This window comes from Mesitornis unicolor, unplaced genomic scaffold, assembly GCF_000695765.1.
Source record: "Mesitornis unicolor isolate BGI_N332 unplaced genomic scaffold, ASM69576v1 scaffold16794, whole genome shotgun sequence".
NCBI lineage: Eukaryota > Metazoa > Chordata > Aves > Mesitornithiformes > Mesitornithidae > Mesitornis > Mesitornis unicolor.
In genome coordinates this window covers 21,194-34,764 of record NW_010182238.1, presented here as the reverse complement: position 1 = coordinate 34,764, position 13,571 = coordinate 21,194, and the positions used below count along the sequence as shown (strand labels likewise).

General features: G+C 38.4%; 1 protein-coding gene across 1 annotated transcript; it reads left to right on the top strand.

The window, feature by feature from the left end:
* The first annotated feature begins 764 nt into the window (after nt 1-764).
* Nucleotides 765-7,792, top strand: FRG1 (FSHD region gene 1). Its single transcript, XM_010183705.1, has 9 exons — nt 765-826; nt 1,157-1,224; nt 3,000-3,122; nt 4,085-4,142; nt 4,320-4,434; nt 4,812-4,916; nt 5,677-5,768; nt 6,669-6,779; nt 7,667-7,792. The coding sequence occupies exons 1-9, from the start codon at nt 765-767 to the stop codon at nt 7,701-7,703; spliced, it is 771 nt and encodes a 256-aa protein (XP_010182007.1). The 3' UTR covers nt 7,704-7,792.
* Nucleotides 7,793-13,571: the final 5,779 nt, after the last annotated feature.

Here is a 13,571-nt window from a genome sequence, read left to right as displayed (position 1 = left end):
AGTTGATTAAAACTTTGTTACAGCTTTTCAGCTAATTCTGCTATGCAGGTTACCACAGTGATCAAGGTCTTTGACAGCCTTGAGTTAACCAGGTGCAGAAGTTAGGAGGAATGACAGATGATCAAAGATGGCCAACTGATTTATCCTATACCATAAACATCACATTCACTATAAAGTGGGGAGTTTGCTGGGAACAGCTTTTCTTTGCCTCTTCCTCCTGCTCCTTTTTCTCCTTCTTCCATAGCTGATATCTCGAGGAACTTGTTTACCGTTCTAGCCGAGGCCTACTCCCCAATATTGGCTGTGTACAACTCTGTGTATTTTGTATTATACTGTTATTAATATTGGGTTTTATTATTTTATTAAATATATTTCTATTTCAACCTGCAAATCTCCGTTCCTTCTCCTGAACCCCCCTCTCGAGGTGGGGAGGATGCATCGGGTGACAGAGTAACTGTATAAACTATAAACCACAACAAAGGGGAGGGTGTAGGGGGACATGCTCTTAAACGTAATTTAAAACTTTTTTTGTTTTATTTTTCCCCTCAAATCCTGTTTCCAGGGCCTGCGACGTAGGCACCTGGCATAGACAGCGCCACCCCCCTGGCCCCGCCTCACAGCGCATGCGCGCGCGCAGCGCCTACGTACCCAACAGGAAGAAGCACGGAACGGAACGCGGGCGGGTGAAGATTGGTGCTCGGGGCTTTCCGTCCGTCGGCGGTGCGCGGTTGGGTGTGTCCTTCCGTGCTTGCTGTGGTGTGAACATGGCGGAGTATTCCTGCGTTAAATCCACCAAACTTGTCCTCAAAGGGGCAAAAGAGAAAAGGTGAGAAGTGGGTTCACCTCTTGGCCCTGTCTCGGTGGTGCGTCGGGCCACACCCCTCCCCCCAGCTAGGTTGCCCCCCGCTGCGTTGGGGTCTCGTCTGGACTAGGCTGCGGTGAGGCCAGGCCTAGGCCCTTCGGTCCCGCCGGCTGCGGGTATGGCTGGGCTCGCTGGCCAAGACAGGTTTTCGTGTTGTCAGCCCCTTGCTGCCGGCTGGTGTCAGTGACCGGCCCCTGTAGGGTTTGGGAGCGAAGCATGTCATTGGGAGCATGCAGTGAAGTGGCCGGATCGGGTCAGTGGCACATTCTTACTGCTTTGCATCTCTCTTTGCAGCAAGAAAAAGCACAAGGAGAAGAAAAGGAAAAGAGAAGAGGATGCGGTTGAGCAACTTGATATTGTCGGTGAGCTCTTTTCCAGGAGTTATGTGATACTGTGGAAACTGTAGGGTATAGCAGAAGCTGAAGAGGTTGTTGTAGCAGTCCTTAAACTAAGTGAACTAAGTGCAGTCCTTGTAGAGATATATAACTATTTCTTACAGCATGGTATTTGTATGCTGGAATCTTCCTAGATTTCCAGTGGAATTTCTAACACCAGTGGGATGGATTTTCCACTTATATTTTTAGCTTATATTATCTTGTATAATCTGAAGCTACTTATCAGCTTGGGGATCTTTTTTTTTTTTTGTGATATTTGCTTCAGGAGAGATTTTTAGTGCTGTAATGCTGTTATTTAATGAGTGCATTTCTATGTCAATAGCTTAAATCTTCTGTTACTTTAAAAATTAGTAGTTGGATCAGCTGTGCTTTCTGTTTTTGCCCTCCTGCTAGTTACTTTCTGACTGGGTATTTTAGTTCACTCAGACCTTTGATTCTTTCAAAAGGAATAGAGTCTTGATTAGTTTGTTTATTTGTTCTTAATTTTACATACATTCTTGACTGCTGTGATATGTTCACATTATAAATTTGCTACTTCTAATTGAAAGCAAAGGCACAAACATTAACCAGTAACAACATATAACTTTACTTTTTCATTTTTCATAAAATAAAAGTATCACAGTGTGTATGGTCACGAGTGGTAACTTGACAGATTGTTGCCCTTCAGTCCTGTCATGTCCTCAATTGATCACAGTTCACTTCACAAAAACAGATAAACAGATAAAAAATAACCACAAAGTCATCAGGGATTCAGATATGTACTGTAGCACCGCACACATTACTGAATAAATGTCATTTTCTATTATGTGTATATAGTCATTAGCTAAAGTAGTACGCTAGGATGTCATCCTTGTTCCTGTGTTAAAACAAATTATGGTATATGAGAAAATGTGCTGTTGTATCTTGCTCTGGAATAATGTTACAGAAGTTTTACATTCTTTTGTTTAGCCAGATTTCAAAAAAGTGGGAAAGAATTGAAAAATTCATACATGGATCTGTGAGCCCTGACAGCATAGGTCAAGACAATTATCTCCATATGTTGTATAAAGATAGGGGAAGATTATTTCTGCTCAAGGCAGATTGACGTGCCGAATTTACCACGTGGGAAAAAGACATTGTATTCAGATTAATTAAAAATAGTTATTTTCTTAATCAGGTAGAAAATACTTGTAAGACAGTATTTCAGGATAAAATTTTACTGTTTAAAAAATATAAACATAATAATTCTAATTCATGTATGTGGGTAAGGCTACCTTTGATAGAATTCTGTGGGCCTCAAACATTCAAACACAGATTGGCTTCAACAACTGAAGTCTAAGGATTCCAGCTCACATGAAGTAATTTAACAGCAAGATGAGATTATCTGTTTCTGTTGTGCTGGAGAATCTAATAATTGAATATGACCCCAAAACTGCAGGAGGCTGGTCCAGAGGGGAAAAAAAACCCTTCCTTACAAGGTGTTTCTTGGCTGCATCAGCTGAATGGATCAACTTGCTCTATGAATGGATGAAGCACAGGAGCCTCTAACTAGGAATGGCAGGGTGGGTAGAAGAACAGGACTTTCTGATTCAACAGCAACACCATTACATTGGCTCTGTACTATAAAATAATGCACAGAGATCTTGAGATAGCAATTGTGTCTTTAGAATCTCAAATCTCAGAGAAGACACAGAAATACCTCTTGAACTACTGTAATCAGAAGTTGTAATTCCTCTCTTAACTGTCATGGTTTTGTATTTTAGGAAACTGGTGGGCTATCAGTAATTTTGGTGAAATTACAGGAACTATAGCTATAGAAATGGATAAAGGAGCTTATATCCATGCCCTCGACAATGGCTTGTTTACGCTTGGAGCACCGCATAAAGGTTTGTCTCAGGAAATTTGAAAATATGCAGTTTTAGTAATGAAAGGCATAAAAGCATGAAAGTAGCATCACTTAAAGGCAAGCAGTTTTATGGCTAAAAGCAGTTTATTACAAATAATGCAATAATCCTAGCTGTCGCATGCAGATGACTTACACCTAATGACTACCAATCAGTTTCACTTACCTAGTTTCTTGCTGGTTTATGTGTACAGTAAATTGAGCTGCATTGGAGATGATCACCTGTTAAAGGCTGTACAGCTTACTGGATAAAAAGCAGTATAACTTTTATTAAATCCTATAAAATCTTAACGGTGTCAGTTGAAGAGTGAAACTCCATGCAGATGCGTTTCAAGGGTTATTGCTTATCCTTATCTTAATGTACTTGTTTTGTTGCCTCGTTAGTGGCGATGGGTGGGTTAATTAGCTAGTCCTCACTTTGAATTTGAGAGCCATCGGTCAGACAAGGACTGTTGCAGAATCCTGACAGGGTGTTTGACCTCCAGGGTAAGACAAAAGTAACGAAGGTAATATTAATGTCATTTTGGTTTTGATGGATGGAGAGCCTAGTAGCTTTTAGGATACTGAGTTGTTACCATAGCTGAACCATAATGTATTTTCTTATGGAAAAAATAGCATTGCAAGGAGAGTAAGGCTTTCAAAGCCACCTGAAGAATTAGAAAACATTTTCAACTGTAAATTTCTTCATACAAGGATTTTTTAAATTTTGCATTGTTTTAAGCACTCTGAATTTACGAACATAAATAAGCACATGCGTTGTTTGAGTTTTTTTAAGAGTGAATACTCAAAAAGGAATTTTTAAAGAAATGTATAGTGCAGCTTTCCATAGTATTTAGCAATAGCCATTGTTTAATTCTTTAGCCTGTTTGAAACTGCAATATTAACAGATTAAAGTATTGTGTGTTTAATACTCTATACCTAACTAATGGAAAAATCATTCCTCAGATGATGAAGGCCCTAGTCCTCCTGAACAGTTTACAGCAATAAAGTTGTCTGATACAAGGTAATTACTGTAACAATGTTACAAGTTTTGATACTTATCTTTTTCTTGTGTGAATACATGTTTTAATATTCTCTTGAAATACATTGTCTACTAGTAATGTGTTTGTGACATGTTCAATACTGTGAATGGCTTGAGTTAAAAACATTCTTTATTGTTTCCCTGCATTTTCTCTTTGAGGATTGCTCTGAAGTCTGGTTATGGCAAATACCTTGGTATAAATTCAGATGGACTTGTTGTTGGACGTTCAGATGCAATAGGATCAAGAGAGCAATGGGAACCTGTCTTCCAAGATGTAAGCTGCTTGTAATAATTCATTTCGTGTTCCTAGCATTTGACTGTATTTTGAGTTAATCTATGATCTTTGTGCAGTAAAAGCCTTTTGCAATCTCTTCCATACTGTAGCTTTTAATCTTCTGTTTTTCCTAACTACAATGCATTTAATTTAATTTGAAGTGCTTAACATTTTTAAAGTGACTGTATTTTGGCAGCTATAACCATCTTAAGAATGAAGGAGACGGCAAGTCTGCTGGCTAGCTATTGAAGTGTCCATGTGTAAATGAATAAAACACATTTATAGAGTCTTACGGTGTAGTGTAGAGGATAAATGTTATGAATCAAGGATTATATGCAAACTCTTTATACTAACAATATGCAATATTTTTCGTGCAGAGGAAAATGGCATTACTAGCAGCAAATAGCTGTTTTATTAGATGTAATGAAGATGGAGACATAGAAGCCAAAAGCAAAACTGCCGGGGAAGAAGAAATGATAAAGGTAATCTACAACTTCTACAATTAATACAGAATTGGCACAGATATTCAGGCAGCCAGGTGTCTGTGTGCTACAATTTACTGTTAATACAGTTATAATTGTTTTCTATAAGCTGTCAAATGATTTTGCCTCAAGAAAGGCAAATTAAATCCACAGCTGCATAAACTGTGATACTTCCAGTAAAGATAGGAAGCTATTTTACCAGTACAGAAGGGCAAGACATTGAGGGGCAAGTCAATCTATTTGATATTCCAGATAGTTCTGAACAGTTTGATACAGGAGAGATGAATTATGACTGAAGCAGGGGCAGAGAAGAGTTTACCAGAATGATGCAGAAGGGGAGATCTTTTAAGTAAGAGTGTAAAAAGATTATATTGACTTCATCTGGACATAAAAAAATATATGTGTGCCTCCAAAGAGGGGACAGGTGTCTATGAGTCAGAGCAATAATATTTTTAAGTTAGTCTCTGAAAAAGACATTTCACCCCTGCTGAAACTGTGAACTGTAAGTGTGCTCTTTTGAGATAAAGGTGATTATGTCTTACAGTAGTTTCAAGGATTACACTTAGTATTTCCCATGCTTGAGGCAGCTCTTGCTTTTATTGCAGTTGTCGCCAGTTGGGAATTAACTAATTTGAAAGTCACTGTGACTCTCGCTCTGTTATGAAGGATATGTTGTCATCTTTAACCTGTAACCTCTGGTTTTAAAAACTTAGGCATTTTCTGGGTTTTCTTGATTTTTTTTTTTTCTCTAAATGACTAGATTCGTACTTGTGCTGAAAGAGAAGCTAAGAAGAAGGATGATGTTCCTCAAGAAGACAAAGGAAATGTTAAACAGTGTGAAATCAATTATGTGTACGTAGTTTAGAGCTGTTAACAGGCTTAAGTACCATTTTTCACTTCTCTTTGGGGCCATCTTTGGTGGAAGGGCTAAACTCCCACCCAGCCTTTCACTCACTTTCCCCTCAACAGGGCAAGGGAAGGCAATAGAATGAGAAAGCTCATGGGTTGAGATAAAGACAGGGAGACTGTGTACCAGTTACCATCACAGGCAAAACAGATTCAACTTTGGGAAAATTAAATTCATTGCCCATTAAAGTAGATTTGAGTAGTGAGAAACAAAGGCAAAAATTAAACTCAACACCTTTTCTTCCCCTGTCGCCCAAGCTCCGCTTCATTCCAGACTCTCACCTAAACAGGATGGGGGTGTGGGTTAGTGCATAGTGTTTTCTCTCTGCCACTGTGGTTTCTCTCCTTTCCTCTTCCACTTTTCCCCTACTCTGGCATGGTTGGTTCCATGGGCTGTGTAGCATTTTGCCCCTTCTTAAATGTTTTCACAGAGATGGCAATGGGCTCTGCTGTGTCCTATGGTGGGTCCTTTGTGGAGCCAGCTATGTCCAGCACAAGTCAGCCCCTGTCATCTTCTCACAGAGGCTACTCCTGCAGCTCCTACACACGAGTACCTTGCCACCTATGCCCAATACGCTCTCACCGACTTGTCATGCTAGTAGATGAAGAAGGGGCTTTTTAGAACTTGTTACCACATCATGCCAATCTTGTAGGGCTTATTTCCACTTAGACTGCCCAAAAAAAAACCCTGAATAGTGCAATATTGCATACTATGATGATCTGCTGGATTTTTATTAGGCCAGTTGTCTACTGTGTAATAAAGATTCTTACCACAGCTGTTGTTTTATTGAAACACAAAACTTTAAAGAAGTTATACTACTTATATTTTTTCCCTCCCCCATACAGAAAGAAATTCCAGAGTTTTCAAGACAAAAAGCTTAAAATAAGCAAAGAAGATACAAAAGCCCTCAGAAAAGCCAGGAAAGAAGGCACCTTTCATGAAATGCTACTTGACAGGTACCAAACTACAAGAAATAATTTACTGATTTAAAAACTACCAGGAGATGGAATTACAGTAAACCTGGGGTACAAAAGAAAGCTAGATTTCAAGGGTGTGGGGTGTTGAGCATTTCTTCTTTGGTCAGTGTTCTGCCTGAGTTCTGCAATTGGCTTTTTTTTTTTTCCCTTCTGAATTTTCACTTCTTTAGGTGAAGTTTGTAGGTTTGGATTTGTCCAGAAATGAATTCTTCTGGAAATCTTTAACTAGGTTGTTCAGTTTTAGTACAGAGGAATTGAGGAATGAATCTTTTTAATCAAAGAAATTAAGCTGATTTTTAAACATGCTCAGTACCTATGGCACTGGAACATTTTGGAGAGGGGAAAGCTGCATTTTAAAGAGAAATAGCATTTATTAAGAACAGTCTTCATGTTATTTAGTGAGAATTTTTTTTTCCCCTGAGCTAAGCCTATAGAAAATGTCTCAAATTTTTAAAAAATCTTGTATCAATATACAGTATAAACATTTGCATTTATTGAGCAGGTGGAATGCTGACTATTTCTGATAATTGCAAGGGATGTGAGAACACTCCTGGGCCATCACCAGTTAAGTGTCAGTTTCAAATCAAACTGAATCTGAATTCCATTCCTCAGAGTGGACAAGACACAATTCATGATGATTTGAAGGAAAGACGAGGTTACCTTTAGACATTGCAGTTCTAGCTCCATAAGAAAACAAAGTTAATTAACAAATCCAAAGTGTTGTTAGGCTTTTATATGTGCTTTGAAGTAAAGCTTAAGAAAAATTGTTTTCAATGCTTTCTTAATGCTTTGAGGCAGATAAAATGCTCAGATGTAATCATGTTTGTTCTTAACCTGAATCTTGTTTCATTATTCTTTCTCTATAGGAGAGCAAAAGTGAAAGCAGATAGATACTGCAAGTGACAACCAGCTGGTCCACTTTCTTCCGCATCTTTGATGACAGGGTCAAATTGAAAACAAGAGTAAAATGTTCTATATTTTTTATTGAAGGCTTTTTGGTGATGTTTTTATGATTTTATTTTTAAAGGATTGCCCAAGAGCTATAATTAAGCATCAAACTAATGTCATCTTTCAGTCATGAATACTATTAAGTTTACTCTAAAGCTACCTGCTATTGAAATAGTGAGATAAATATTTAATGGAAAAGAAATGGACCCACTGAATCTTCCAAGGTTGGTGAAAGGAACCTGAACTTAGAGACAGGACAGAAGAGATTCCAGGCAGAAGAGAATGACGATGAAGTTCAAAAGTAAAACATGGTTAACACATTGAACCATTAAGAATATGTAACTGTATTGAACAAGAAGAAATAATTGAAAATATGTCTTAGAACACATCCTGCCAGATCCTGAGTAGGGCATATGTGGAGCCATTCTACACTGCATCAGGTGAGGACTGGGCCAGAATATTCAATGTTCAAAACAGACTCACTGTTCAAGTCACTAAATGGCATAATCCATATGCTGGAAAAAGTGTTGACAAGCAACAAGAATCCTATTACAAATGAAAATGCAGGTTCTTTGTAAGAAAATGGGATGGCTCTTTTGCGCTAGTAGGCCACTTATTTTACAGGAGGGAAAAATGATTTTGCAAATTTGCTGGTTTCTCTATGGCATGGACTTTAATTTGTTTAATAAAACAGCAAGAATTTTTTTTAAGGTCGTAACATAATACGCATTCATAGTATGTCATAAAATACGGTTATCCCCATCTGCTCTTCTCAAGAAGCTTTTCAGTAAAAATGTACCCGTAGGAACTACCTCAGTCTGAACAATTGCTTGCCCTCTCCACAGCTTCTGAGTCATAAAGATTACTTGGTAACAATGTTGAGGATTTCTATTGTAATAATTTAAGTTGTCTCCATCGAGTTTCTCCTAGCTGTCAATTTGAACTGCACACTTAGTACAAAACTCTAACGTTATGCAAGATAACGATGTGTCTAAAAAGAGCACAAGAATGGACCAATGAAGTCTAGTCAGTAATGACAATTTGAATCAGTCTAATTTCATAGGCAGTCAGTCTTGAGGAAGAATCCCAAAGAATTTACATCATAATTGTTTAAGCCCTCTAGTGACTCTTCAGTATGAAAAGTAATTATAGCTGGTTAGGGAAGGCTAGCTGGGGTTAGCAAGAAAAGCACTTTTTAAAAAAAAATTTTACAAAAATAAGGATGCAATTCATGCAGATTTTATAGAACCAAAAGAAGAAAAACTCCTTAGGCTGGGCACATTCATGATGTAACATAGGAATTCTTAGAAACTCATTTGTTTCTAGAAAAGCAAACAAAAATCCAAACCTTTCTCTGATGGCACTTTGAAGCTTTCCATACCCAGTTCTACACAGCTGAGTAGAGAGATTGCTGCCACAGGACTTTTCCCTCTGAGGCAGTAAATGTAGTTTTGTACCTGTTAAACCTACTATTCATGTCATACCTAATTTATAAGAATAGGCATAATTGCTAGTTCCTTGTGTGAGTAGCTATTTTGGAATGAGTGCCTTTTCTTCCCACTTTAGCTTTTTCTGCTGAGGGAGATACTAAATGAAAAATCAGAATGCCCTCTCTGGGAGGGAATGGTTTGTGCAAGTATATTGGGACAGTTGTGTTTGTTATATGACAAACACTTGGAGACCTTATTCCAGCTGCTCCATAAGATTTTGTATTCTAATGCTGATAGAAGTTATAACAGAATGCTGAGCAATTAAATAAAAGCAAGGTCTCTGAATTAAAAAAAATAGTAAAATGGAATTATCAAATTAGAATTTTGCCCTCAGTTTTCAGAGGTATAAACAAACCCTCAGTAGCTGTTTTCTGAACTTAAATGTTCTTCTAGAGAATTGTATTTTTCCCCGTATATGTCATTTATCTGATTAATGTATTTCAGGACATACTGTTAACAAAAATGTATTGGTATCAGATGACCATGTAAACTGATCAAATGCTTGACAGTGCTTATCAAGTTCAATGGCTCCATTCTAAAGTTCTCACAGATTTTGTTTCTAGTTAGAGTACAAAACTTTGAGTTTATTCTTTAGGTTTACCATATAGCAGGAGTGACTGAAAATTATCTTTACTGTCCATCAGTTTCTATTAACTACACATTCTTTCAAAGCAAACAATTGCTGGGAATATCAGCATGTTTGTAGTGAGATTTTGCATTAAAACATTTGCAAAAAGGAACTGTAATTAGCAGAACTGATCTTTGATTGTTTTTTTAAGTATCTCCAGAATTATATTAAAATTCCCTCACATATCAATAACCCACTTATAAAATCTTACTAGCTGTATCACTTGTGAATATTTGGCTTGTATTAAGGGAATGGCTTCAAGAAAAAGTAATGGTATATAAATTCCCAATAGTAAGCTATTTGCCATATAGCTTAAGCCCTGGAAGACTTACTGTACAGTGATGTAGTCCAGAGAAGAAGCTCCCTGGCTTTTAGTGATCTTGAGAGAGAAGAGTTGGCTTTTCTGAAAACTCTGTATATAACCTGATTGGTCTCAAATGAAAATAGACATCAGTCAGAGAGCCATGTAGGTATAGTGTGTTGCTAGCCTTTTATCAATAGCAGCAATAGTTGAGCAGATGAAACTGATTGTAAATGTGGCTTAGAGACTTTTGAATCGCAGTGTGTGTCCGTATGCTCTGTAACTCAATTTCTGTAAAGAACAGGGCTATGCTGCTTTTTGCACAGTGAGTAAAGGCCGTATTTTGCGTTCCTTCATTATTGGAAAAGATGCATTGTACATGCCCAGGAGCTGTGACAGAAGCATGAGTACTGAATTTGTGGGGAGATGGCCAAAAGCTAGAAATAAATAGATTATGGCAAATGCTCCTGGCTAGAGTGTGAGGAATTCTTAGATGAAAATGCAGCATAGCTATGGGTTGTACAATCACAGAAAAAAATTTAGTTCATTTTTTCCCAATCTCCTCAGTTTGGTTTCTCTGGAGACATTCAAAACCCGCCTGGATGTGTTCATGTGTGATCTTCTCTAGATTATCCTGCTCTAGCAGCAGGGTTGGACTAAGTGATCTTCAGAGGTCTCTTCCAACCCCTACCATGCTGTGATTCTGGGGATTTGGGCTCATTAAGTAGTTCTAGTTGTAGGTCCCACACTACATGTTCCTACCCAGAAATGTAAGTAACCTGATGTACAACCATTGCAACATCAAGGACGAGGAAGTGGCTTACTGTCAGAACTACTCCCAGAAACACTGGGAAAGAGGCAGCACCACAAGGAGCAGGCTGTGGGCCAGAGTAATTATTTAATGGGCAGTTTGTTGCAGGTATCATTGATCCACAATCACTGTGAATCTTAAACACATCTGAAGTGAATGTCGATGGCTGAAGTACCCTTATGTTACAGCATCTGTTTTCCTTTCAAGAATATATTGTTTAAATAAAATCATGTCTGGCAGAACTCATAAAAATTATTATTCAAGCACAGATGTGGCTGAAAGCAGAAATCTGCTATGCTGATGGAGAGGGTGCTGAAAGGAGTACTTAGAATCTGAAGAAGAGCCTGAGAATTACCTGCAAAAAGGAGTTTTCCATTTTTTGTTTATCAAATAGGAGAATGCAAAGTGTAGGCTCTGCAGGCAGTCATAAGTGATAGTAAAGGAAAAATGGAACTGAGAGGCACGTTTGTACAGAGCTAGGAAGAAGTGAATCAGAAAGAAATGTCAAAGCAAATGAAATGAGACTGTATCAAGCAGAAGAGGAAGTACTGGATTTACCAAGGGACTGGCAGCCCTGAGGAGAATAAGGATGTTGTAGTAGAAACGGGGTTGCCCTGTGTGTTTGGACTCGTGATACATTTTTTAGCAAGAATCTAGTGTGTCCTGAGGTAACACAGAAGCAGAGATCTGGGGAATTCACTGGAAAAGTAGTCCCAGGAGCTCAAAGGTATGGCAAAGATGTGTCTTAAATTGGGATATTTTCCTATTGGAGGCATTCATGGAGTCGTCTTGTTGATACTATATCCTGGCAGTAATGTTAGAACAAAGACCTTTAATTAAACTGAAACAGAGAGAAGGGGAAGCAATTTGTGCAGCTTCTGCTTCTGGAGAAGGAACAGATCTGACAAGTGGCAACACTGTACTGGATAGATGACTATAAGAAAGCAGAAAGCAGAAGGGTGGACGTGTACTAGTGACATAAGCTGTCAGGACAGCTAACAAGTAAACTGCACATCTTAAGCAGCTGTTTTCTTCTGGTTTAACTTAGATGTAACTGACAGAAGAAAAAAGATGGAAGACCTAAAGTACTGGTGTAGACCCTGGAGGCGAGGTGTGCTGATAGAAACACAGCCCTAGTCAGAGAAACATGGGTATTGAGGAACACAGCTACTGGAGGATGTTAACTATTCCTTAAACTTAGAATTTCTTTACTAGTGAAAGAGCTAAACCAAACGTTTGGCTTCAAAATTTTAAGTTGTGAATGTGTACCATGGCATAATTTTGTCTTCAGAGTATTCAGAAAGAGTTTGTAATTTTCCAAAGTCATCTTTTATTTCCTGTTAAAAATGCCCTAAGAATAGTGAAGCATTGAAAAGCTGTCTGCTCCCAAAACTAAATCTGAGCAAAAGGGGGGCTGCAGAAGTTTAGAAAATAACAGGACCAACTCAATCTGGCTGTTTCTTACCATAGACCATAATAGTATAGTCAGGTACCTGCAAGTAAATGTAAAATTGCTGTCTTACAAGTATTTGTTTTCAACAATAACATAAAATAGGGCTGGGGCCTGTAGAAACTGCCTGATTTCTATTTGTGAAAGACAATCCCATGAAAATGTCAGGTTTAATCCTCTTATTTCCTAATTTCATAAATCCCCTAATTGGTTGTGTATCTTCTTCCACCAGCACTTAATGCTTTTCTGCCTCAGTCTCCAAAGTTTTGTGCAATTCCAAGCTTACACTCCGAGCCGATTCCTGCCTACACATTGCTGCACGCCCTCCCCTTGCTCGAGGCTTTCACACCATACAGTGCAATGCTTTTATCCTTTCCTGTTTCTTCATTTCTGCAATGCCATGCAACTTTCCAATCAACCACCTGCCAAGGACTTGCCTTCTTCCCACCCACGGTTTGTTTTATGAGAGTTAATTGGACAGTGAATTAACACGTGATATTAAAGACCCTATTGCTTCTTTTCTGTGTGCCTAAAAACATGTGACACTGTCTTGGGCATTGCATAAACCACAAGACATGAACTGGAACACAGGCATCCTAGAAGGTTTTTAGTATTTATTTGTGGTGCTTCCAACAACTGTTGCTAACATATGCACTCGTTATACGTTCATTTGCTCACACTAAAATTCTGCCTTTTTTATTATAAACTATTTGGAGTATGCACCTTCTGCTGCTGCTGGTTTGTGCTTGATATTACAACAAGCATACCATTTATCTATAGTAGTGAATAAATAATAGGCAACATGCTTAGACTGGTATGTCTCATACCCTGTATTTCTCATTATAATATCAGACTGGTTCTCCAGCTGCTCATTCCCTGCACTCATAAGCAGGCAAGATGGAGAAAAGTCCTTCTTCCTAAAGAAGGTGCCTGCCTTGCATCTCTCATTACCATGAAACCTGCCTAAAATCTCCCAAGGACACAGAGCAATTAAAAAAAAACAAACCACCAATATTTATGAAGTGAAAACTGGTGCCACGGGTTTGCTCTTCGTGTTGCCTAAGAGAGGCGATTTTATTTCGCGTGTTTCTTGTGCTTCCTTCTTTCGGAAGTATGACTGAAACTCAATGCCTCTGCTTTATT